At 51.1% G+C, this 27,726-nt stretch overlaps 1 protein-coding gene across 3 annotated transcripts in view; it reads right to left on the reverse strand.

Moving 5' to 3' along the window:
• LOC116938948 (voltage-dependent N-type calcium channel subunit alpha-1B-like) overlaps positions 1-27,726 on the reverse strand; it is a 217,121-nt gene that overhangs the window by 58,115 nt on the left and 131,280 nt on the right. For all 3 annotated transcript variants that reach the window (XM_076061005.1, XM_076061006.1, XM_076061007.1), the window contains exons 29-38: positions 26,403-26,532; positions 24,607-24,666; positions 23,804-23,910; positions 17,351-17,447; positions 16,224-16,384; positions 15,101-15,238; positions 11,066-11,267; positions 8,804-8,968; positions 4,387-4,497; positions 2,478-2,561 (exon numbers count right to left, since the gene is read on the reverse strand). In XM_076061005.1, the coding sequence (XP_075917120.1) occupies positions 2,478-2,561; positions 4,387-4,497; positions 8,804-8,968; positions 11,066-11,267; positions 15,101-15,238; positions 16,224-16,384; positions 17,351-17,447; positions 23,804-23,910; positions 24,607-24,666; positions 26,403-26,532 (1,255 nt within the window). The remainder of the gene's footprint in view (positions 1-2,477; positions 2,562-4,386; positions 4,498-8,803; positions 8,969-11,065; positions 11,268-15,100; positions 15,239-16,223; positions 16,385-17,350; positions 17,448-23,803; positions 23,911-24,606; positions 24,667-26,402; positions 26,533-27,726) is intronic.

Here is a 27,726-nt window from a genome sequence, read left to right on the forward strand (position 1 = left end):
ATGTGACTTGCGGGCCTTCATAGGTGCTCGCTAATAGCACGTCTCGACAGTCTCTTAAGGCTATGCAGGGGATCTTTGTCTTTGTCCACGTAGGACCCCATTAAAACCCACAACAGCCTGGTCTCGGCTCGCTGATGAAAGGTGCAAGCACGAATGTCATCTTTGCTTGCAGCTGGGGTTTGCATTGTCCCCCCTCCCCCTGATGCTGAGGGGAAATGGGTGAGGTTCAGGACTGTGGCTCATGCACAAGCTATGAATGCATTGGATACACAGTCCATACTTTTCCGGAGACCCTGGCTGATGGAGGAGGTGTTCTGGCTAGCTGAGAAAAGGTGGCAGGCCCACTACCACCACCTACAACATCCCACATCGGAGAATGAGGAGGCTCGCCGCAGCCTGATTGTAACAACTAGCAGGGCATCTCCCTCCTCAGTGTGCCAGGAAAGATCCTCGAAAGGATTCTTCAACATCACCTTGACAGGCAAGATAAGGCAGAGGCTTGAGGAGCCCCAGTGTGGTTTCAGAATGGGTTGGTCCTGCACAGAAGCTATACAGTGTGTATGTCTACTACAGCAGCGGTGTAAGGAATCTCAACAGGATCTACTGCCCTGCATTATTGGCTTGGTCAAGGCCTATGAAGCGATCAATAGGAATCAGAGCCATTACCTGTTCACCTTTGGGTGCAGCAGAGATGTCCTTCTGGCTCCTACATCATTTCACATTTTGTCTACCACGTAATTTGAGACACTTTACATGGCTGTACCACAGGAATTTCCATCTTCGGAGGCTGATCGATGCCCGGGTGACCTCCTGTCAAGTGAGCCTTCAACACTTCCCGTGGCCCTCAAGGTACACCTAGCCTGGCACATGCGCTGTTGGTGACGTAACCGCCACTTAGTGGTGAATGGCGGCTGTTGTTAGTGTTGGTGTAGTGCGTGTGACCAGATTTGCATAAATGTATTGACACTGATCGCAAGTTCGTTTGGGGTGCGTTTCGTTTTTTGGAGCGTTCTGTAATCCTGAGAATACGGTATTTAGTAGCTACACGCAGTTTTGCAAACAAAGAATGACAGCTGGGATTGGTCACGGGGAGCGAATACTTCAGAACCCATCAAACGAAACGGGCGTGCTAGAATTTAGCTGCAGCGAGCCATGAAACGTTAAACAAATGCCCATTAATTTCACATTCGAATGTGAGCTGTAGTCACTTAAAAAAGCGATGTAAACTCAATGCCTGAATTGCGCAGCTCCACCTGCCACCACTCTCCGTGTAAAGTCCACAACTCGCCTCCCGCACACGTCAACCCGGCTATTTATGTGGCCACTCACATCCTTCACAAAGACCTAAGTTGTTATTTTGTGTGTTATGTAGTTTTGCGTCCAACTAGCACCAATATCTATAAACAGTTGGCAGTTTGCCAGCATTGGTTCAAGCAAGCCTGACTGCATATGAGGCAATGAATGAGGCAATGAATGTCGCAATTGGTCTCGAGGTTGCTTGTACTGAATCAATGCTGCTGAAATCACGCACTCCCAGAAGGCCGTGCGGGTGATGGGATGCGTAAAGAATAAAAAAAAACGTTATCGTTTCGTTCTGTGGAGGGACAGATTAGTGATGGAGGCGCCTTGTCTGCTTGTGTATCATCCTGAAACCCTGAGCGAGCTCACGGTCGGTGCGGACGCATGGCCGTCTGAATGGCGGAGGGCTGAGGGAGCGGGCAGGCCGGCAATTTGGCGCAGCGCGACAGCTGGCCGCACAGCGAGGGGAGGCCCCCCGCGGGCAATGGCTCTGTGGCCTCCCCGGGAAAGCAAGCGGCGGTCACACACAAAACAGAGCTGGGCCGCGGGCGAAGTTGTCGGGAGCAGCCGTGAGATGCAACTCGATTTGAAAAAACACATATCCTGCATTTGTAAAGAAAAGCGGAATGGCAAGCTGGCGGAGATCGTAGGGGAGAATGACGCGCCAGCAGAATGCACCGACTCGCAATGCATTATAAAATAAGGGGATGATGGGGACATATGCTGCGAATGTATATACAAAATAAACGATGCAAGGCGGTGAATGAGGTTGAAGCAAGAGGGCAAATGGAGATGTAAGGTACTGCATTTGGTACACATTTAATATGTGGGATGGGAGCAGGGTCGCCACCTTCTCCGTAGATCAAACCCTGGACACGTTTCTCAGTCGGCACGAGTCATTCAAAACTGTGCAGTTTGCTGAAATAAAGTTCAACGCAACACGGGCAACCAGACCTCAGACTATTTCGAGTCAAGCCTGGGCAGGTGGCGACCCTAAATGAGAATGTGGGATGTGGAGCTGGATTCGACAATGCAGGAGGCGCAGGTCAGAAGAGGCGCAGGTCAGAAGAGGCGGGGTGGGATGTGGCAGGGGAGGCGGGGGTATCATTGTGAGATCATGCAGGAGTGGTGATGGTGGTGAGGGTGTGGTGGCGAGTGGCATTGCGTGTGGCGCTCACCACGAGTTCCGTCACTAAAATGTCCGTGACGCTCCCTCCGACGGTGACGAGGTCGAAGACATTCCAAGCGTCGCGGAAATAATTCTGAACGAAACAGAAACGTGATGTCGACGACGATGACAATCACATCGTTGTTCCTCAAACGGCGCGCGTGCAACATTGGCACCGCCTTATAGCAGAAGCAGAACGTCGCCGCGCACAATAAGAACCGAGGGGCCGCGTTGATGGCAGCGTCCAATCACACGCCGACAAGTCTCCCCACGCTCGTCATTAACACCGCCCTGTACAGCGGAAGCCCGCGCGCATGCGCGCGGATCCGAATCTGAAAACGATGAGAAAACCCGCCAGGCCACGCTCGTGTGTGCTGCTGCACGCGCGGCGTGCAAGGATGATGTTTTGGGCCCTCTTGCCAAACCGAGCACTAACCGGCTTCAGTCGCACTCAAGCTACCCCGTGGTCACCGTTGCCGTGAATCTACCCCGTGGTTACCGTTGCCGTGAATCTAACCCGTGATTACCGTTGCCGTGAATCTACCCCGTGGTTACCGTTGCCGTGAATCTACCCCGTGGTTACCGTTGCCGTGAATCTACCCCGTGGTCACCGTTGCCGTGAATCTAACCCGTGGTTACCGTTGCCGTGAATCTACCCCGTGGTTACCGTTGCCGTAAATCTACCCCGTGGTTACCGTTGCCGTGAATCTACCTCGTGGTTACCGTTGCCGTGAATCTACCCCGTGGTTACCGTTGCCGTGAATCTACCCCATCGCTTCCTCCGCCCGTTTAGAGCACTCGGGTCTACCAGACACTGACGATCTCACACTCATCAGCACTGTGCTCAATCACCACACTACGGCTACCCACTCACCCACTCAGTTACTCACTCACCCACTCACCACACTGCAAGTCACCTCACCTCTCTCTTTGCTTCTTCCCTCGCACCGCTCTGCAATTCCCTCCCATCGTCTATTCTCCCCAGGTTAAAACGACCTTGCTCAATTCAAGAAACATGTCGTCTTTTTATTCCCTACAACTTTGATAATAATGCTGTTTATTGCTGGCCCTATGATATTTTTGGGGCCTTTGGGCCAGGTGTTCAGCGACTGCGTATAAAAAAAGAAAACGCCTCAACACATTCCCCGATAGTCGCTGCCATTGTACAGGACGTGACGATGCCTCTTTCCGAGGGTGGCGCACACCAATCCCGCCAAACCAGCAGCCGTCAAAGTGCCGTCTGTCGATGTAATCCGTCGATTCGTTCATGCAGATAAACAATTACAATTATGCAAGCGGGTTTTTATTAGCTTAGGTGTAATTTAGCAGCAGCTCAGATGTGGCTGGGAAATTATTACTATTACTATTATTACTATTGAGCTTATTTACCCTGCAAAGTTTTCTCAGCCGGGGGCAATGTTGTTTAGCGTGACGCCAATTGCTTAATTTGCGGGTAACGTTTTAGCCAAGGCAAGTTTGGCCAACACCAGTTACATTTTACGGGTTGTTTTTTTCTTGTCCAGCAGCTATGGGAGGAAACCAGAGAACCCGGAGAAAACCCGAGCAGGGAGAGCGATGGAACAGACAAACTCCACACAAAAAAGCGTCTCGCGTTGGGTACGAGTGCGACCACCCTCACGCCAAGATGCTGTCAGAAGTGGACCAAGGGATGATGCGCTGTGCTCGTCAACGCCGGATGATTCCGCTCCCGGCTCACTTGCCGCGAGGAGTGGGGGATACACGCACGCGGTGACCGCGCCGGCGCCAACAAGCCTGTGCGTCGCAAAGCGCGGCCACCCATCGCGCAGTGGGGGGGGGGGGGGGGGGGCGCGAGTGATTCCCGTGCACGGCCGCAGAGCTCTCGCGTCCTCGGCGCCGCTCGGCACGGCGGAAGACGCCGCGCCCCCGGACGCACGTACCAGGAACCCGAAGCCGACGAGTTTCAGGATGCACTCCAGGGAAAAAACGATGGTGAAAATAATGTTGAGGTATTTCAACGAGTCGTCGTAGGCGGCCGGCGCCCCGTAGAACTGCGCTCGCGCACACACACACACGCGGGGAGACGTTCACCGGCACGTGCGGTGAACCGCAGAAAACAAAGATCCCCCTCCCGTATAGCTTGAAGAGACTGTGCTGTTTGCGAGCAGCACCTATGAAGGCTGGCACTGTGGCACACGAGGGGGTGGGCGGACAGCACCGTGCCCGGCCACCGTTGCCTCCCTAGTGGCGATGTTTTTTTACAAACCGCGCCAGGTGCTCATGTGAGGCTGAGTCGACCAAGAGGAGGGCCATCAGTGGCGAGTAATCTGTAAACCGGTCCTTGGCATCCCCATTTCATGAAAGCCACTCTGCCCAGCATTAACAACCACCCCGAGCCACACTTAGGCTCAACACTCTCCATCGGGAGGGTCCTGTCGAGTTGTCTCAGCAGGGGGCGATGCTGCTGCTGCTGCTGTTGAGTGATTCCAGTTGAGTCATGCTAGAAACAGTAATACAGAATCAGTGACATGCTCATTTCTCACATTAACATCACTAGCCACGGCCACTTCTTTATAACCCTTGAGCTACACCCATTTCAAACTTTTAAAACAGTCTGCCTCAGCAGCAGGCTATGCTTTCCCACCTGATGACGGACGCTTGGGTGTTGCGCCCGAAACGTCGTGATTTATTTTATTTTATACCTACGTGACTTTACCACAAGAACCAAAGTGTACAGACTCAGAATATTTATTTATACTGGAGGAATCAGACGAGCTATGTGATGTCCAATGCCTAGGCTGGTTGAAGCCTTTATCCAATAGTGGATTGAAAAAAAAACGGTAAAATGTTTTATTATTAAATATTATCTGTTTTTGCAACTCAGATTTTAAATACATCTCACAAATTACTTAACCATGGCCACCTCCTCAGGGGTCAATAAAACGAGTACCACTTTGTGAGGATGTCAACAATGGTCATCCTATGGTGATACTCACCCCTACCGTAGGAATGTGGAATTTGCATCACTGCTTCAGGGCTTTTGATTTAAAGCTTTCGTGACTGCAGTAATTCATATTCTTAGTTTTTTCGGTAAAGTCACGTTGAAGAGAAACAACAAAATAACAAAATATATTAAAAAAAAAACGCTAAGATGCCAGCTAGCAACCTCAGCAAAGATGAGCGTTTTGAATTATATAAATTAAAAAAGAGGAATGATATTGTAGTTCTCTCAGCTGACAAAGGCAATGCTACTGTCATCATGGATAAAATAGAATACAACAACAAAATTAAAGAATTACTCGACGATGGTAGTTATACAAAAATAAAAAGAGATCCCACCAACAGCCTCGTCACACAAACCAACAAAATAATTTCTGATTCAACCGCATTAATTGATCAATCTAAACAGTTTTCGTTGAAACCTTCTGCTGCCAGGCCACCAAGATTATACGGCTTACCAAAAATACATAAAGCTGATACACCTCTTCGTCCCATAGTCTCTACTATCAGCTCCCCCACCTACAAACTAGCTCGTTTTTTGTCTGAAATCCTGCGTCCTTTCACTGGAAAGACCACCTCTGCGGTACAAAATTCTACTCACCTGGTATCAACAATCAAGGGTATTTCCCTGTCCCCAGACGACCTGCTTGTCAGTTTTGATGTAGTTTCCTTATTCACCAAGGTTCCTGTACCTGACACCATTGCAATCATTGAAGACTTGGTTCATCAAGGACTAAACACTGAGGTACCCCCCCTGGTGAGACACTGTTTAACCAATACATACTTCACTTGGAATGGAACTTTCTACAAACAAACTGAGGGCACCCCAATGGGCTCCCCCCTTTCTCCAGTTAAGCTAACATTTTCATGGAGAAATTTGAGACTGACGCCATCCAGACTGCCACTCTGCGCCCAACCTTATGGAAGAGGTACGTGGATGACACTTTTGTCATCTGGCCACATGGCCGGCCTGCTCTAGACCAATTCTTCGACCACATCAATTCCATACACCCAGCCATCAGATTTACCATGGAAGTCGAAATAGATGGCAAGATACCTTTTTTGGATGTCCTAATTAAAAAGAGACCTGATGGTTCAATGAGCCACTCTGTCTACAGGAAAGCTACCCATACGGATGCTTATCTGAAACCGGATTCCCACCACCATCCATCACAGAAGAATTCTCTCATCAAGACTCTGTATCATAGAGCCCAATGCATATCCGACCAGGAACACATAAGCAGTGAACTCAAGCACGTACACCAAGCTCTTAGGGCTAATGGTTACTCCGACTATACAATTCGCAAAGCTATCACTCAAACCATGAAGAAGAACCCTCTTGAGGAGCCTTTCAAAACCATCACTTTACCCTACATTGCTGGGATCACAAAAAAGATCTCCAAAATCTTGAATAAACACAAGATCCAGGTCCGTTTCAACACATTACATAAAATCCGTGATCTGGTTCCGTCTGTAAAAGATGTGATTCCGGACATACAATACCCTGGTGTCTACAAACTAAGTTGCCTCTGTGGTAGTAGTTACATTGGAGAAACCAAACGCCATGTCTCGGACCGCATTCGTGAACATAAAGCAGACCTTAAACACGGTAGGACCAACACCTCGGCCGTAGCAGATCATTGTTCTAATTCAGTAGGCTCACATGCCATTGACTTTTCCAAGACGGAGGTTCTTTGTAAGCCATCTGGCTTCCATGAGAGATTCGTTCATGAGGCTATCCACATATACAAGCACAGAGACAATTTCAACCGAGAAGATGGATTCTATCTTAGCAATCATTGGAAAGATTTGATAAATCATTTCAGTTCTTGATTGATTGTTCACGCTTACAGTGGCTTTCAGACAGCATACATTATAAAAAATTTCGTCTCCCCCCTCCTCTTTTCAAAAAAAAAAAAATAGATGGACTAGTCCTGGGCAAACTGCCAATGGCTGCGCGTGACGCCAACGTTTTTTATAAATAAATGTGCCGTTTTAAAAATAAAAATAAATTTACGCAAACCGACACACCTGATGATGACCGTTTGAGTTATGGTCGAAACGTCGTGAGAATTTTTTTTTTATTGTTTTATATATATTTTGTTATTTTGTTGTTTCTCTTCAACGTGACTTTACCGAAAAAACTAAGAATATGCTTCAGGGCTGTAAATGACAATTTACCTGACTCATTTAAACCCAAGCAGTCTGACTACTTGGGCTGAGTGACCGCGTTGGAGGGCTGTGCTCACCGATTGGCTCGTGGAGACCACCACAAGCGAGTTCTGAGAGTGCCACTCACCGATTGGCTCTTGGAGACCACCACGAGCGAGTTCTCAGAGTGCCACTCACCGATTGGCTCGTGGAGACCACCACAAGCGAGTTCTTAGAGTTCCACTCACCGATTGGCTCTCAGAGATCACCACGAGCGAGTTCTGAGAGCACCATTCGCCGATTGGCTCCCAAGAGATCACCACGAGCGAGTTCTTAGGGTGCCACTCACCGATTGGCTCTCAAGAGATCACCACGAGCGAGTTCTTAGGGTGCCACTCACCAATTGGCTCTCGGAGACCACCACGAGCAAGTTCTTAGAGTGCCACTCACTGATTGGCTCTCGGAGACGACCACGAGCAAGTTCTTGAGTGCCACTCACTGATTGGTTCTCAGAGATCACCATGAGCGAGTTCTTAGGGTGCCACTCACCGATTGGCTCTCGGAGACCACTACGAGCAAGTTCTTAGAGTGCCACTCACTGATTGGCTCTCGGAAACCACTGCGAGCAAGCTCTGAGAGTGCCACTCACTGATTGGTTCTCAGAGATCACCATGAACGAGTTCTTAGAGTGCAACTCACCGATTGGCTCTCGGAGACCACTACGAGCAAGTTCTTAGAGTGCCACTCACTGATTGGCTCTCGGAGACCACATTCAAAATCATCATAAGCGTCGTCTTGGAGAATATGAATAAGAGGATAAATACGTGTCCTTCACACATCTGTCCCTCCACGTAAAAAAAAAAAAAACACATCCCGCCAGCAGCATGGCCTTCTGGGAGTGCATAATTTCAGCAGAGTTAGTTAAACAAAAGCAAAACCCTGCAGCGGTTTCGACATTCATTCGTTTGTTGTCCTTCCTCCGCACCTCCGATTATCAGGATTGGCTACGTACGGCGCGAAAGAAGTTCAACATACGTACACACATTCAGTGTCTCATCAGCAACAGAGTGAAGCTTGCTCGAACCAATGCTGGTAAACTGCCCAGATGTTAACGGACAAGGAGCCTCTCTGCGAGACGCGGGTCCTGGAGTGGCGCAAATCGAAACCCCGCACCCCCGCGGCGCGCACTCGCGCTAACCCCCTCACCTTCATCATCAGCACGACGGTGTTGAGGGCGATCATGGCCATGATGAAGTAGTCAAAGGGGGGCGACACCACGAACGTCCACACGCGGAAGCGGAGGCTGTTCCGGTCGGCCGGCATGTAGCGCGTGTGCGGGCGCGCGCTGATCGCAAAGTCGATGCACGCCCTCTGCGGCGGGAGGCGGGGAGAGGGGAGAGAGAGCGGACGGTCCCTCGTCGGGTGTCTTTCAAGCTACGGGCCTCTCCTGCTGGCTCTGAGGCGGCAGAGCGGGCGGCTTCGCCATCGGAAGGTCGGGGAATTATAATTTCCGGTTTTGAGATCGACCCGCGGCCCCCTCGTTGATAAAATGCGTACCACGTTGTGTGGGACGTCATCAGTGATTGTTCTGTGGATAGATTCACCCTCCGGCCGTAGACAATTTGGCATTGCCACCACCGCTTCACGGCTGTAAATAGGAGATGAGTACGGATGCCTCAAGGGGAATTTGACCAAAATAACACTGTGACTGCCTCTGCCAGTGAAGAGGATGTCATCAATATTGCTCCAGTTGAGCGCGGATGGCCAAAACTGTTGAAGTGTGCAAAAATTTGAAAGGGATAAAACTGTTGTGTCTGGTTGCCCCTTGGTTGTGACGTTGTGCTAGGGACATTTGGAAACGGCCGGACGGCGCAGTACACTGGCGCCGGACGCTTAGCGAGCCACGACATCTGTGTGTTGGCGCGCGCACGTGAAGTGGGCGCGGCTGTTAACGCACTGCCCTAAGATTCGAATGAACAAGAAGCAGCGAGAGGCATTGAGTGCACTAAAGCCCTCAGCCATACGTAGACCACCAGCAGCTGCTCCCTGTGTGGACATTTTGTCGCTTAAGACCATCGAGAAATGTGGCGGTTCAAATGGCCGCACGTTCAGTTCTTCTGAACTGGTGATCTGGATAAGGCCGAGAGATGTTGTACAAGCAATGCTCCTTTTCGCGTGTTATTAAATCTATTCATTGTTCCGGCCCGCACCGGTTTTTTTCTGCTGTGATTAATTTTCTTGTCAATCACAGATATGAAATACCAAAACGATTGCGGATATCAGGAATGAGTAATTTCCATGAGTAAAACCAACAGCGGTTGTCACTTAAACTTAACCTTGGGTGACCCGTAGGTTGACTCATACACGGCGTGGTATCTGAACATTACCAATGGCGAGACAAAGGTGACAGGGTGCGATGCTGGCAACGACAACCTCACACGAGTAACGCTGCCCCTAGCAAGCGCTCCCGGCATTGCACTTTGCTACGATGACGTGTGTAGACCTGTTGGGTGTACGCAGCGGCGTAACGGGGGGGGGGGGGGGGTTGGGGGGGGCGCGGGCTATGCAGCAGCGTGAAGCGACACGTAGGGGCCCAGTCGGCCATAAGGGAGCCCCGAATCAACAGATTAACGAGTACATAAATGTTAAGAACATTTTTTTGGGATTAATTAAAAATTACTTTCGGTCTACCATGGACCAAAGCCTGACTAACGCATATGGCCATCGCATCAATCGAGCACAGCGTAAAGCTGCGCGATCCACCCCCTTTGAGGAAGTCCTAGACCGACGGGGCCAGCATGAAATCGAGACGCGTGATATCTTAATTGTGACTATCGTAACCTTAAAATCTCATTATGAATAACTGTGAAACGGTCTTCCTCGGAACGCCGATACACGGTGCAACTAAAATAATACCTATATCGTTATAGCCTACATGTTATTGTACATGGGGCTAAAAACATCCGTCGCTATTTCAGTAAAAGTGAATCGGGAGAAAGGAGGGGGACCCACGGTCGGATCTTGCCTAACCCCACCCCTCCCCCAGTTGCAATAGGTGGATGAGCGCTCACGAAGCAACGCTGGCTTGTACGCAGCAGTTAGGATGGGGAGCCTGTACAGCGTGGTGGCTTGCGCACTGCACTACCAACCCGGGTTCGGTTCCCGGCTAATGGATACGTGCGTGTGTGTGTGCTGAAGTTTTTTCGCGCCGTACGTAGCCAACCATGCTAATCGGAGGTGCGGGGGAAGAACAACAAACGGAACACAAAATGATGAGTGGTGCGCAAATACCGGTGCGGCCGGCAGGCAGATGGGCACAGTGGCGGTCACTCCCCCCCCTCCCACCCACCCCCTCACCCCCCCCGCCCCTCCTCCCACTCCCCCGCCGTTAACAGGCGCTCGCTATCAGTGCGCGAGCCTGAATGCTGGCGCCCCCGTAACGTTGGCTGCGTTGCGCGGCGGTTGTACCTCGTTTTTCTCCAGAGTGCAGTCCAACATGACCTTGTCCCCTTGCTCCTGGAAGGTGATGATGATGAGCGCCACGAAGATGTTGACGAAGAAGAAGGGGAAGACGACGAAATAGACGACGTAGAAGATGGAGGTCTCCATTCGGTAGCCGGGACTGGGGCCCCTCTCCTCGTACGTGGCGTCCACGGAGTGCTTCAGGACCCTGCCAAGACAAAGGCCCCCCCCCCCCCCCCCCGTATAACCTTAGCAGACTGTTGGGGCAAGTGCTCTTCGCGAGTGGCACCTATGATGGTGCAGAACGCCATACGAGGGGGTGGTGTGGCTAGCACCACGCCCGGCCGCCTTTTTCTCCCTAGTGCTGATGTTTACACACTGCAGCAAGCACTCATTTAAGGTTGAGACGACCCAGGGGGGACCCAGGACCGGTCCAGATGAACGGCATTGGTGTTGGCCGTGAGCGGGAAATCGAACTTGGGTCGCCGCTCGTCACGGACACAGAAGTAGCCACTGCCCACGCGCGCGCACAACCAGAGACAAAGATCCCCCGCGTAGCCTGAGCAGGCAGCTGGGGCAGGAGCCGTTCGCGAGAACTTATGACGGCCAAAGCGGCGCTCTAGGTGGTGGCTGTGGCCAGTACCAGACCCGGCGGTGATGTTTTAAACACCGCGCCACGTACTCATTGAAGGCCGAGTCGTCCTTGGGGATGTTGGCTGTGAGTGGGAATCGAACTCGGGTCTCCGGGTTTGGAGCGCAGCGTGCTAACCGCTGCACCACCGGTCTCCATGGACTCGACAAAGACTGTTGGGGCAAGTGCTGTTAGCGAGTAGCAGCGCCTATGAAGGCCGGCACGGCACACGAGGGGGTGGGTGGCCAGCACCACGCCCGGCCGCTTTTGTCTCCCTCGTGGCGATGATTTTACACACTGCACCTGGTACTCATTTGAGGTTGAGTCGACCTAGGGGAGGCCCAGGACCGGTTCAGATAATCGTCACCAGTGTTGGTCTTGAGTGGGAATCGAACTCGGGACGCCGGGTTCATAGCGCAGCTCGCTAACCGCTACACTACCGCTCTCTTTACAACAACAACAACAACAACCGCCATTCGCCACTAAGTGGCGGTGACGTCACCACGACGCTTGTGCCAGGCTATGTGCACCCTGAGGCCACGTGAAGTGTCGAACGCCCGCTGGCAGGAGGTCACGGGGCAGACCCAGGTGCCACGGGTCGACTGACTGAGATGACTGGCTGATGCACCACCTGTGCCCCCTACTGTGCCAACCTGCTGTGCTTTAGCCACCCGGCGCTCCGCTCGCTGTTGTGAGCGTCGCTCCTCCGCCCTCCGTTGTTGTTGGAGGGCGACTGCCTCCAACTGCCCAGTAGCATCCTTCACGAGCCTCCTCCACAGAGGCCGATCTTGACACCGCTGGTACCAGTCATCGGCAAGTCCACTCAGCTCCACGTCCTCCTGTACCACATCACTCCATCTCTTCTCTAGCCCGTGCCGCGCCCGCTTAGCCCCCTCAATCCGGCCAAACAAAAGCTGTTTCGGCATGCGGTGGCTGGGCATGCGGGCTACATGACCCAGCCATCGCAGCCTTGCCTGCCGGAGGAGCTCACCGATGGGACCCTGCCCAGATCTTTCAAGGATTTGTGAGCTCCTCACACAATCCAGTCTGGTTAAACCCAGGATGGATCGTAGGCAGGTCAGCCTAAATGTTTCTAACCGGCGAAGATGTTCCATTAGGGGGGTCCACGTTTCGCAAGCGTAGAGAAGGGAGGGAATGACCGTGGCCGAGAAGACCTGAAGCTTAGTGCGGAGCGACAGACCAGGTAGCTTCCACACAGCGTTACGCAACCGATGAAAAGATATTGCCGCTCGACTGATTCGGAGTGAGACCTCTGCTGTTAAACTGGAGCCAGTCATAAGCACACTGCCCAGGTATGGGAAACTCTCCACTCTCTCCACAACTGCCCCATCACCGATTGGGAGTTGTGGGGGTGGAGTGTCCGATGGTACAAAATACCCAGGCAGGTGCTTAGTTTTGGTGGGGCTGATGGTAAGGCCACACCTCTTAGTGGCACGCTCCAGTCTCAGCAGCAGCGTCTCCAACTCCTCCTCTGACTGAGCAGCTATTACCAAGTCATCAGCATACATAACGTGGTTGAGCAATAGGGAGCCATCCCTTGACCGCACCCGGGCATCGATTAGCCTCCCATTATATCTGTACCATATGGAGATTCCCCCGGTACAGCTATTGAAGGCTTCACGAACTACGTGGTCAAAATAGATGTTAAATAATGTGGGAGCCAGAGGACATCCCTGTCGCACCCCAAGGTGTACAGGGAATGGCTCTGACTCCCGGCCACGTAGTTTTACCCGGGCCCGCTCACCATCATGAAGGTCCTTAATGATCGTGAGCAGAGGGTCAGGTACTCCAAAAGCACGAAGAACGACCCAGAGCCCAGGCCTACTGATGGTATCATAGGCCTTGACCAGGTCAATAAAGCAGAGATGTAGGTCTTGTTGGAATTCCCTACACCTCTGCTGTAGCAGACGGACAGAAAATATGGCATCTGTGCAGGACCGCCCTTTCCTGAAACCGCATTGGGGCTCCGCAAGCCTCTCCTCAGCGTGCCTGGCAAGGCGATGCTGAATAATCCTTGCCAGGACCTTTCCCGGCACACTGAGGAGTGAGATGCCCCTGTAGTTGTTACAGTCTGTGCGGTCCCCCTTCTTAAAAAGGGGGACCACCAGGGCATCCTTCCAATCCTGCGGAACCCGTCCAGTGGTCCAGACTGTTGTTATGATGTCATATAGGGCAGTCTGTGCACAAACGCCACCCTCCCTCAGCATTTCGCTTGGGAGATCATCTCTGCCCGCTGCCTTTCCTGGTCTCAGACTCCGGATCGCCTTCAATACTTCCTCAGCAGATGGCACCTCAGCCAGCCACTCACAGGGGGTGACTTCATCCAATATTTGAGGCACCGCAGCCTCAGCAGGGTCATCCTCACTTTGTGCCACGATGTTTTCCTGGCTGTGGGATTTTCCCTCCCCCAGGACCTCACAGAAATGCTCAGCAAATCTGCAAACCTGTTCCTGGGGGTCGGAAATTGGATCACCGTTTTTTCCCCTAATGATGGTAATAGGTGTGGCGCTGCAGGTTACTTTTTTGATGGAGTTAAATAGCGATTTGTGATCACGGGCCACTGAGGCAGACTCCATCTCCTCAGCAACCCGCGGCCACCACCCATCCTTGCAGCGCCTCACGGCTCTCCGAACCTCCGAGCGAAGGCTGCGGTAAGCCTCCTCATTCTCTGACGTGGGATTCTGTAGCCGATGACAGTGGGCCTGTCGCTTTTTCTCAACCATCCTGAACAACTCCTCTGTCATCCAGGGTGTCTGGGGAGGTCTGGACCGCATACCCAAAGCAGCCATTGCAGCTGCATGAGTCACAGTCCTAAACCTCGCCCATTTACCCTCGACATCAGGAGGAGTCGGGGACGATGCCAATCCCAGCCGCAAGCGATGATGAAATTCTCGCTTGCAACTTTCATCAGATAACTGAGACCAGGCCACTTTAGGTTGGAATGGGGTCCTGGGTGTACACCCACCACCGGAGTGGAAGAATGGCAGGCGCATCTTACAGATGACTAGTCGATGGTCAGAGGGCAGATCAGCTCCACGGTAGGTCCTGGTGTCAAGGACATGGGCTCGCATTCGCTTTACACCACACACATGCACACACACAAACACACGTGTACGTATGTGTGTAAGTATGTGTGTGTGAGCATGTGAGGTTCCTGTGTGCGTGTGCGCTTGTGTGTGTTGCGCACATACGAGCGTGTGTGTGCGTACGTGTTTGTGTGCATGTGTGTCTACATACATGTGAGTGCGCGCGTGTGCGTGCGTGTGCGCGCGTGAGAGCGAGCGTGTGCATAACGTGTTCGTGCGTATGTGCGTGTTCGAGCACGTGTGCGTGCGTATGTGGGCGTGTGCATGCGTGTATGTGGGCGTGTGCGCGTGCGCGTGTCTCACTGTGGCCAGCCCTCCCCCGTGGAGACTGTGAACAGCGTGAGCAGAGCCCACAGGACGTTGTCGTAGTGGAAGTCGAACCGCTTCCATTCGCGCGGGTGAGGGTCCACTTTGTCGCGGTCGTACTCCAAGAAGTAGCCACTGCCCACGCGCGCGCACAACCGGAGACAAAGATCCCCCGCGTAGCCTGAGCAGGCAGCTGGGGCAGGTGTCGTTCGCGAGAACTTATGACGGCTAAAACGGCGGCGCTCGAGGCGATGGCCGTGGACAGTACCACTCCCGGCGGTGATGTTTTAAACACCGCGTCACGTACTCATTTAAGCCGACCTTGGGGGGGGGGGGGCAAGGAACCGGTGCAGATATTCGTAGGGGGCTGTTGGCTGTGAGCGGGAATGGAACTCGGGTCGCCGGGTTCGATGCACAGCGCGCTAACCAGTGCCGGATTAAGCGAGTGCGGGCCCTGTAAAATACGTGATAAAGGGACCCCAAATAAAAAAAAACACGTATATATTAAAACATATAAATGTTTAACTTGCATAGTAAAGTAATTGTATTGTTTCATTTGCTACACAGCCAGATAATACGACAAATCCTTAACCTTAAACACCCAGTCGTTCATAAAAGTTGAAGGCGGTATAGTACTATAGTAATAGAGCAAGTGCAGAATCACTGAACCGGAATTGATAGCTTGAAAGCATTTAGCGCGGTGCCCTTGAAAGTGCGGGGCCACTCGCATATGCTACTTTTGCTACTCGGATAATCCGGCACTGGCGCTAACCGCTACACGACCGTATCCATTGACACACACTCACACGGACAAAGATCCCCCGTGCTGTTAGCGAGTAGCACCTATGAAGGCCGGCACGGCACACGAGGGGGTGAGTGGCCAGCACCTTTGCCTCCCCAGTGGCGATGTTTATGTACCGCACCAGGTACTCATTTGAGACCGAGTCGACCGAGGGGAGGCCCGGGACCAATTCAGATAAACGACATTGGTGTTGGTGGCCATGAGCGGGAATTGAACTCGGGTTCGTGGGTTCGTAGCGCAGCGCGCTCACCGCCACACCACCGCTCTCCTCGGACACACACTCACGCCGACACACGCACGTGCGCCGCACGCACGTACCGGCAATCCTTCTCGTACTCCTTGGACTCGTCTGTGCAGTAGTAGAATCGGCCTTTGAAGAGCTGCACAGCGATGACGGCGAAGATGAACATGAAGAGCATGTAGACGATGAGGATGTTCAGCACGTTCTTGAGCGAGTTGACCACGCAGTCGAACACCGCCTGGTGAGGCAGAAGCAGCAGCCAGCAGCAGCAGACACCTCCAGGTGAGCAGTGACATCGTCAACATGTGCAGCAGCCTCTCTTGCGGAGCAGCTGGTGAGGTGAGGATAATCGCTTGAACAAAACACAAAGGTGTGCTTGTTGTGTTCAGTTTGTTGTCCTTCCCCCACACCTCCAATTAGCGCGGTTGGCTACGTACCATGTGAAATAAGTTCAACATACATACATGTAAAACATCTCTGAGCCTTATCCAGACCATCAGGACCTCCGATTAGCACGGCGCAAAAGAAGTTCAACATCCATGCACACGTGGGCCAGCCGCTCAAACGAACTAAAATGCCATCATCTCAAAGTGTTGAGAACATGTGGCCATCCCTTCTTTGGATTCTGGTCTGCTCAAGGCGGGTGAGTATTTGTACATGCAAAGCGCACCGACGCTCGGCGTTGAGCCAGTGCACGTTTTATTCCCGGCCTGCACGAAATTTTCTGTTGCGATTGGCGAGGTTTCCCGTCACGACGGACTTGAACGAGGAGGGACAGCCGTGGCTCTGACATTGCGAGCAATGGGCGATTGCCGAGACGCAAAAGCACATTCTCACGCACAATTATATCCACTCACTGACTCACTCGCGCTCGTACGTAAGGACACAGATTCCCCTGGGGAGCCTACAAAGAGTGCTGAGGCAAGACGTGAGCGAGCACCTGTGACGGCCGGCATGGTACACCTATGAGGGGGTGGGTGGCTTGTACCACGCCCAGCGGTGATGTTTCAAACACCGCGTCACATACTCATTTAAGTCGACCTAGGGGAGGGCCTAGGACGTTCAGATATTCGTCACTGGTGTTGGGCCGTGAGCGGAAATCAAACTCGAGTCGTTGGGTTCGTGGCGCAGCTCGCTAACCGCTACACCACCGCTTACCCACACTCACACTCTCACGTGTGTATACATGCACACGGATGCACACCTTGAGCTTGGGGAGCCGCTTGATGGTCTTGAGGGGGCGCAGCACGCGCAGCACTCGCAGAGACTTAATCGTGTTCAGATTGTTTCCCTTGCTCTCTCTGCAAAGGCATCGTCACGTCAACACTCCCCCCCCCGCCCCCGCACATCGTCACCAGTAGCGGGTGCATGCCATTATAATGTCTTTCTCCGGGACTCTGTTTCTGTGCCTGGGATGTTTGTCTTCACGTCACCTTTACTGCAACAAGGTCGGAGTTTCTCAACGTGTGGAGGAGTAGTGGGAGGAAGTGAGGGCATCGGCAGGAAAGAACGGGATTACGTCATAGGGTGACGTCATGTTACCAAGAGGAGAGGGGTACTTAAAGGGGACCCCGAGCCGAGGGGCGGGGTCGTTGTGGGGAGCCGAGGGAACGGGAGTCTCGAGGAGACGGAAGACACGCCGAACGGACGACATGCCGCTCAGCACCGAGACCCTAGGCCGAGGAAGAGTAGGATTAGTGGGGACCTTAGGTGAGGATAGGCCGAGGAGTTAGGCGGGTACCGGGACGGTCCACGGGAAGGACCAAGTGTAGAAGTGTCTACCTCGCGTGTGATCCAGAGATACTATACGGGAGTGTAGTGTTTAATAAACTGGCAATAGCTCTTACGGAGAATCTAGTCTCCGTGTGAGTTTACACCTCAACAAACGTATACAAATCGAAACGGACGTTACAAGCGAGTATTTATAAGGGGGAAAAAAAGAAAACACATTCTCGGGAGTTCCGGTTTCTTTGCGACGAGGCAAAACCGTATCGGCGGTGAGTGGGCAATGCCCCGTACGTCTGTGTGTGTGTGTGCGTGTCGCTGCACGTGCATCACATTGTGAACGTGCATGCGAAGCGTGCGTGCGTGCGCAGCATCCTTACTTGGAAACGCTCCTTCAAGACGCGTTTCAAAAGGGAACCGACAAAAGACACGCGCACACACGTCAGAGAAAACATTGCAAGTGGGCCGCGTGCGCACGCCAAATGGGTATCGTGCTGTGGGAAGCAGGCGGCCTTCTCGCGCCGGCCCGCCTTGCTTAACGTCTTCTCACGTCAGAGTCAACGCAACCGATGCCATCGTCGCCTGGGCGAAACGGACGTCGTAGAAATTCAAATCCAGATGCGATCAGTCGAGCTAAACGCCCCCAAAAAAAAAATTGGTCATGAAGCAATGGGACGAGGTGTCCGAGTGACCCCACCAGCACTGAAGGACTCTCAACAGCTGATTGTGACTTTGTGGCCAGATCCAAAGGACATTGTCGTTGCCTCACTGTACTGCCAGGGTGCACCTTGCTGGTGAACAATGGCCTTTCTCAAGACCTGGTACTAAGACCATAACTCTTCTTGGTTCTTTCGGTAGAAGGGAAATAATAAAATAATGAAAATTAAACATAATAAAGTAATTATATTATTTTATTATTTCTCTTCTACGTGACTTTACCAAAAGAACCAAGAAGATGAATCCCTGCAGTCACGAAAGCTTTCAATCGAAATTTAAGACCGTAACTATTTAACATATATACGCGTGACCTCCCATGTACATCACCTCGCTAGTTCATACAGGGGACCCCTTTACTTACGAACGAGTTAGGTTCCAGAGGTCTGTTCGTAAGTGCAACTTTACTCGTATCGATTCTAAACATGTTGCACGGCATGTACAGAACATGGTTCTTCATGGTTCTTCATGATCTGCAGATGTAGATGCTACTGGTTCTTCACGATCTGCAGATGTAGATGCCACTGGTTCTTCGTTCTGCAGATGTAGATGCCACTGGTTCTTCACGATCTGCAGATGTAGATGCCACTAGTTCTTCACGTTCTGGAGATGTAGATGCCACTGGTTCTTCACGTTCTGGAGATGTAGATGAAACTGGTTCTTCATGATCTGCAGATGTAGATGCCACTGGTTCTTCACGTTCTGCAGATGTAGATGCCACTGGTTCTTCACGTTCTGCAGATGTAGATGCCACTGGTTCTTCACGATCTGCAGATGTAGATGCCACTAATTCTTCACGTTCTGGAGATGTAGATGCCACTGGTTCTTCACGTTCTGGAGATGTATATGAAACTGGTTCTTCACGATCTGCAGATGTAGATGCCACTGGTTCTTCACGTTCTGCAGATGTAGATTAAACTGGTTCTTCACGATCTGCAGATGTAGATGCCACTGGTTCTTCACGTTCTGCAGATGTTGATGACACTGGTTCTTCACGTTATGAAGATGTAGATAGAACTGGTTCTTCACGATCTGCAGATGTAGATACCACTGGTTCTTCACGTTCTGCAGATGTAGATGCCACCAGTTCATCACGTTCTGTAGATATAGATGCCACTGGTTCTTCACGTTTTGCAGATGTAGATGCCACTGGTTCTTCACGTTCTGCAGATGTAGATGCCACTGGTTCTTCACGTTCTGCAGATGTAGATGACACTGGTTCTTCACGTTCTGGAGATGTAGATGAAACTGGTTCTTCATGTTCTGAAGACGTAGATACCACTGGTTCTTCGTTTTGCAGATGTAGATGCCACTGGTTCTTCACGTTCTGCAGATGTAGATGCCACTGGTTCTTCACGTTCTGTAAATATAGATGCCACTGGTTCTTCACGTTCTGCAGATGTAGATGCCACTGGTTCTTCACGTTCTGCAGATGTAGATGCCACTGGTTCTTCACGTTCTGCAGATGTAGATGCCACTGGTTCTTCACGTTCTGCAGATGTAGATGCCACTAGTTCTTCACGTTCTGCAGATACAGATGCCACTAGTTCTTCACGTTCTGCAGATACAGATGCCACTGGTTCTTCATGTTCTGCAGATGGAGATTCCACTGGTTCTTCACGTTCTGCAGATATAGAGGCCACTGGTTCTTCACGTCCTGCAGATGTAAATGCCACCACCGCCATCTTTTGCGCGATGGTAGAACTTATGACTCTCGGTCTAAACAAGCAACTGGACATATGGACCAGGTTTATCCGTATCTCTGAGAGTTCCTAAGTCTAATGTTCGTAAATAGAGGAGTCCCTGTATACGCAGATGACATAGTCCTTGCTGCACGTGGCATAAACTTAAGAGACTATTGCCAACCTCGCTGAACAGTCATGCAGCAAATGCCACCCGGGATGTGTCCTCTTGTGGTAGCCCTGCGCGCTGTGACCCCACTCCAAGAAATCTCGGGGTTATCATGGACAGTAGCCTGACCTTTGAACCTCAGAATGAAAATAGATCTGTGAAAGACCAAATCAAGAATCACCCTGCTCGAGCCCGGTCTCAGAGCTTATACGCAAGACTGCTCGATGCAGAGTTCTATAACGCACTTTGCATCATAACTAGAACATCGAAACGGACACCAATCCCCCTGGCTCCCTGCTCTGGCGAACGTTCTCTGCCACCAAATATCCAAAGAGATGTACAAACTGCAAGGGAGTTGGCACGTTCCGTTGTAAACGATGAGTGCCTACATATCATCAACCAAGACCTAAACAACGCACCTCACTGCGAACTCAGGTCCAAATCATGCTGCTGTCACCGCATCCTACAATCTCACTTGGATCTGAAAGAACGCTGGCGAACGGAGTGGAACAACGTGGATGTCCGGAATAAACTTTGACACGCCACCTCGAAGACACCGGTGGTGTAACGATCAAACACACCAGAACATCAACAGGCCAATGTGTACATCTCCTTCACGAATGGAAAAGACACAGCCACATTGCGATTGTGGCCACACAACCCAAACTCCAAGGCGGTCGTAAACTTGGGCATGTTACTGCATTTGGTTATCATTCCATCGTTAAGTCTTGTCCATTTGCCATCATCCATTCTACTGCAGTGTCCTTCCCAAGTCCACTCAACGATATCTCCAATTTGTATTTCTTCTCCGATCCACCTGTGTCTCTGTCTCTCAGTGTGATTCCCAGCATGCACCTCTCCACGCTTCCTCGTGTACTTTTCAGTTTTTGTTCCATTTTACTCCGACAGCGTGTCCCTGACAACAGTCCATGTCTCCGATGTCAGAGCGTCTACTATGCACGTTGCTTGTCATTTGCCACAGCGACCTTTACAGAAGCGCTCCAACCTGCACTCTCCTCTTCATTTCATCACACCAGAACATCAACAGGCCAATGTGTACATCTCCTTCACGAATGGAAAAGACACAGCCACATTGCGATTGTGGCCACACAACCCAAACTCCAAGGCGGTCGTAAACTTGGGCATGTTCCTGCATTTGGTTATCATTCCATCGTTAAGTCTTGTCCATTTGCCATCATCCATTCTACTGCAGTGTCCTTCCCAAGTCCACTCAACGATATCTCCAATTTGTATTTCTTCTCCGATCCACCTGTGTCTCTGTCTCTCAGTGTGATTCCCAGCATGCACCTCTCCACGCTTCCTCGTGTACTTTTCAGTTTTTGTTCCATTTTACTCCGACAGCGTGTCCCTGACAACAGTCCATGTCTCCGATGTCAGAGCGTCTACTATGCACGTTGCTTGTCATTTGCCACAGCGACCTTTACAGAAGCGCTCCAACCTGCACTCTCCTCTTCATTTCATCGTTGCCATCTCAGCAGTGTCCCTCGATATGATTTTATTTAGTTTCGCAGGTCCATTGTGGGTTTACTCTCCCAACACAACTGGTAAGTGCCGAACTAGTGGCTAATTGGCACGTTTTGTTGACGTGACAAACCTTACTAAATGGCTGTGTCGGGTGGTGGTGGGTTTAACGACACATTTATATTCATGAGATAAAAACTAAAAACCTCCATCATGGATAATATTGGTCGCGTCTGACGTGACTTTTGTTTTGATCATTTTTACTGAACCTATCTTTGCAAAACAAAATAAGTTATTCAAGCATTCCTATTAATTCCTTTCCACTGGTTCTTATTATTACGATGTCATCGGCAAAATCTAAGAGGGTGAATATTCTCTCCATCCGTGTCCATGCATCGACCTCCCCAAATAAAACCGAAGAAAAAAAGTGACGGTGGATTAACTGCGAGAAGAGCGACTCCCCTTGCCCCGGTCACCTGTCCCGACGTGCACGTCGCTACTATTCCACGAGCAACCTCAGTGTGGCTCTTCCATCTCTATGACACAGGTTTTTGTCAATTTCGCGTACAGCAATAACCCCGCTTTATGTCAGGGGAATGCGTTCCCGTAAAGGCGCGACAACGAATATCATAAAAGACGTCAATCCAAGCAATTGACAGGGTAAGGGCGGTGGTGGAGGCAAAGGCTGAGAGGCGACGGATAACGAGAAAGGGACGGACGATGCTGTCAGCGACGTTAAATCTGTGGGGTTGAGGCGACGCAAATCGGCTCGCGTATTTGCGAAAGGGGGAGACGTAAATCGGGGTATTACTGTAATTCGATTCAGGCCTTGGTGGGTGACATGCTCGGTGACCGCATCAGCTTCCATTAAATCAAAAGACTGTTCAGAGTATGTAATAATAATGATGATATATGGGCAGCCTTGGAGTACGCTGTGCATGACAATCTTTAATAAAATATTGCTTTGGAAAAAGGAAATGGGTGTTCTCGCTGAAATGCAATGCTAAGGACGTATATTTATTCACGCGCCTGTGTGTGTTCTATATTTTATATTTATAGAACATATAGAGCACACACACAATCAAGTCATGGCACCTGGGTCTGTCCCATGCCCTCCTGCCTTGAAGTGCACTTAGCCTGGCACAAGCGCCGTGGTGACGTCACCGCCACTTAGAGGCGAATGACGGTTGTTGTTGTTGTTGTGTGTTTGTCTTTGTGATGAAATCAAAAAGGTATTCATTCTATTCGTACCTGGCGATTCTGAACTGCCCCTATTCCTTCACCTTGCCTGCCAATGCCACATCTCGTGAAACCAGATTTACAGGTGACCTGGTGAGAATGACGCCCCCCGCCCGCCCCCACCGTGGTCGCCCCCCTCCTCCCCCCCACCCCGTGATCCGTGGATCAAGCAAATCACTCGAGACGCCGGTGGTGTACAGGCGGCTAGAAGCAGTTTATGCGAACGCTGCGAGTCGCAAGAGGTTGCGCGTTTGGCGCAGCAGTCCTTCGCTGTACGTGACGAATTAACGAATTAATGGCGAGACAGGGTTCAGGCTGCATTACCGCTCGGAGGGGGGGGGGGGGGCGGGTAGGAACCACGTGAGCGTATTTCACCGTGCTGGTCAGCAAAGGATGCTGGCAACGGGACGGCCGCCCAATGCGGGCAGCGCGCACCGCTCACGCACGCGGGCGCACACTCACGTGGAGGTGAACGCCACCAGGCCTCAAGTGGGCACACACTCACGTGGAGGTGAACGTCACCAGGCCTCACCTGGGCGCACACTCACACTCACGTGAAGGTGAACGCCACCAGGCCTCACGTGGGCGCACACTCACACTCACGTGGAGGTGAACGCCACCAGGGCTCCGCTGGGCGCACACTCACGTGAAGGTGAAGGCCACCAGGGCTCCGCTGACGACGATGAAGTCCAAAATGTTCCAGAGGTCACGAAAGTATGATCCTCGGTGCAGAAACAACCCGAGGTCGACCATCTGCCAAACCGACAACAACCGCCGTCCGCTTGAACCTTAAAGACTCGCACGCGCCCACCGGCGTGCGGCAGCGGCGATCGTCGTTCCGAGGCTGCCGCCAACCAAACACGGCGAGCTTTTACAAAATGGCAGCCACACAAATTGGCCCACGATGAATGGTTCCCAGAATGAAGTGACGAGAACTCTGTTAACACGATGGGTGCTCGCAATTGCTATCGGGGTTTTAGTTTCTTTGTTTGTTAACCGACAAACAACCTTCGCACTTTTTCTTCTTCTTTGGTTCTTTCGGTAAAGTCACATAGAATGAGAATACAATAATAAATTGATAAAATAAAATAACACAATATTCTCACGACGTTTCGGTCACAACACAAGCGGCCTTCATCAGGTGAAGGGACAGACAGTCTCGTCCCTTCACCTGATGAAGGCCGCTTGTGGTGTGGCCGAAACGTCGTGAGAATATTATTGTGTTATTTTATTTTATCAATTTATTATTTTATTCTCATTCTACGTGACTTTACCGAAAGAACCAAAAAAGATGAATCCTTGCAGTCACGAAAGCTTTAAATCGAAGTGTAACCTTTGCACTACCCATGCAAAAGCTCCCCCAACCGTTTCCGGTCATTCCTCACAGAACAAATCGTCACGTGCGCAGAAAGGCACCTGCACGGGCCTACCCGGACGCACAACCGTTACCTTGACCACCATCTCGAAGGTGAACACTCCGGTGAATACGAAGTCAAAGTACTTGAGCACCTGAGGGCACAAATGAGGAAAGGAACACAGTCACACGCGGTTTTGCCGACTCGAAAGTGTCATACCGTCATAATCGCTGGCTGCAATGGCAACGTAGAAGTCCCAGAAGTCCCACAGTATTAATCTCTCACATCCCGCGGTCCACGCTCAGTCATTGTCCCTCAAAAATAAGCGAGCTTCTTTAGGCTCAAATGTTCGGGAACTTGCTGGTATACGTGTTTGGTGTTGTGCAAAGCCACTTATTACAAGAATATTTATTATTTGTTGATACTATTTTTTTAATCGATTATTTACCCAGAAATGCCACACATGAGTCCGAACACTCGCAGGAGCATCCTGCCACATTGGGATGTTTGGCAAACTTGAATAACATTTGATGTGTTTGTCGCAATGTGTGTACGTATGTTGAATTTCTTTCGGACCGTACGTAGCCAACCGGGCCTAATTGAAGGTGCGGGGGAAGAACAACAAACTAAACACAAAAAGCAGTTCTTGTGAAATTAGTTTTCAATCTAGATTTAAAGGCGCATAGCTCCAGTGGCTTCCTAATATCGGAAGGAAGAACGTTCCAGACGGCCACAGAGGTGCATCTGAAAGCGCGCGATGCAGTGACCATCTTTGTTCAATGGCAGGTCAAAGGCTGCTGCAAGGATGACCCGGAGTTCGCGTGATGATGGTTCATGCTCCTTGATGAGATTGGCGAGGTGTTGTGGTTCATTTGTGGTCAAGCACTTTGTGTGTAGTGAGTGCGACTCTATAAAATGATTTTGACCTTGTAGGCCAGCGAGTCTGGCGTCTCTTACCCATTTAGAGTTAGATAACCCAAAGACCTCTAATCATTCGCTTTACCGGATAAAACTGCTCCTGCCGAGCGCAAGCTATCCTGAGGGAAACGTCGGAGAGAACCAGCTACTAGATGGTTCGATTAGTCTTTTGCCCCTATACCCAGATCGAACGATCGATTTGCACGTCAGAAACCGCTACGGGCCTCCAGCAGAATGTCCTCTGGCCTCGCCCTGCTCAGGCATGGTTCAAGGGTGATAACTGCAGTGCCGCAGTACCCTCCTCTCTGCTACGAAACTCATCATCCTGTCACATTTTCTAACAAGCGACAATGACGTCACATTTCAAGCCTAACGACGAGTTTGATGTCACAGGGTGCCGTGACGTGGCATCACGAGGTCGCGTTGCGCGCAACAACTGGGTGCAGCGCGTTCATTTTTGTGCGCTGCCACTGCCTTGGCCGAAGAGGCCAAGGCAGTGGCAGCCTATCGCAAACCTTTGATAGATTTGTTGTGTTTTCTAAAAGACGAGTCTCTCAGTGCAACACAACTTTACAATTGAGCTTAATTCACAGTTGTCTTTTCCCCCACCCCCTCCCCCGGGTTCTCCCATTCCCTTCCCCCCTCCCCGTCTCTTTCGTTCCCCCAGTGTGTTAGTCACCTTCCCCCTTATCTTCTTTCCCCTCCCTCTATAAATCTTCATGTTCCCGCCTGGCTCATGGTCCTACAAACGCCAGCTGCTGCTGCTGCTGTTTGCAGGATTTCTGCTCCCCCTCCGTTCTATGATCGCCGTTTTGTGCCGGGCCAATATTGAGTTGTAAAAAGTTAAAAGCTCAATTCACATTGCATTGTCTTCACGAGCGTTATCATGACCCTGCCGCTGCGGACAGACGAACAGACAGAGCAAATGCATGGAGGAGGCCACGAGGCCTCGGGAGTCTGGCCCCTCCTCACGTTATTGTGCAGAGAGTCGGTACGGACGGGGTCCTCGGCCGCCAGGGCGATGCTGCTCATGGTGATCACGGACAGGATGGTGATCTCAAAATACCGCAGGTTCACCACGTAGTGACACGCGCGCCGAATCCTGCACACACACACAAAGGCAAAGATCCCCCCCAGTATAGCCTCAACAGACTGTTGGGGCAAGTTGACTCGGCCTAAATTAACAAGCTGAGTGACCAATCCGAAAGTTTGCCTATGGTATTAAATAAATGCTGATGAAAAAAATCACTCCTAGAAGGCCGTGGCAGATGGGATGTGTAAAACATAATCTTGATTTGAAGCTTTCGTGACTGCAGGAATCCATACTCTTTGGTTCTTTCAGAAAAGTCACGTAAAATAGAAATACATTTTCATTTTATTTCTACCTACGTGACTTTACCGAAAGAACCAAAGAGTATGTGTAAAACATATATTTGAATGATTTTGTGCAGGGACAGATATGGGAAGGGTTTTTTTTTATAGATGTATAAACAGGACTGTTGAAACAAATCCAAGCGGGAATTGACCCTAGCCACATGACCCCGTGACCCCGTGACCTCGTGGGTGTGGCGGCCCTTCCTTAGTGAGACTCCCGTGTGGCACCTTACACAGTGCTTCAAATCCGTGAATGACGAGAACACCCTAGCTGGTCTCCGGCCGCGTCTTTGGCCACGTTTTCTCAAATCATCGGTGGCCTGAATAGCAAAGTTGCCACACATTCAGTTCCTTCCAGCTTGCGGTCACGAATAAGGATAGGGACAGCTTTTGTACACGCATTGCACATTCCTGCGCGTGTACGTATAAATCTTGGACTTTTTTCGCACCGTACGTAGCCAACCGTGCTCATCGGAGGTGCAGTGTTGTTAAGTCGATTTTCCCAGTGGCGTTTGGGGGCTCACACAGAGATCCCTCGCCACCCATGCGTGTGTGCAGTTAAACCGAAAATAACTCGAAGTCTGCGCTGTGCAGGCTCAAGCACCGTTATGGCTAAGAGGACGTCTTCACCTCTACCCTTCGGTGCGCCGCTTCCTTTTGTTATCGTTGCCATGTGAGTTCTCAATCTACATCGATAAGCCCTCTTGCAATGGATGGTGGTTCATTGGTTGACGTATGCAGTGTGTGTGTGTGTTGTGTTTCCGCGCGGGGAGTGATGGTGTAGTGGTTAGTGCGCTGTGCTACGAACCCTGGCGACCTGAGTTCGATTCCTGCTCAAGGCCACCAACACCAGTGACGATTATTTGAGCCCGTGCCTGGGCCTCACCTAATTTAAGACTCAGCCTCAAATGAGTACCTGGTG

The sequence above is a fragment of the Petromyzon marinus genome, chromosome 5 (assembly GCF_048934315.1).
Source record: "Petromyzon marinus isolate PM22_M1 ecotype Great Lakes invasive population chromosome 5, UKy_Petmar_22M1.pri1.0, whole genome shotgun sequence".
NCBI classification, from domain to species: Eukaryota; Metazoa; Chordata; class Hyperoartia; order Petromyzontiformes; family Petromyzontidae; genus Petromyzon; species Petromyzon marinus.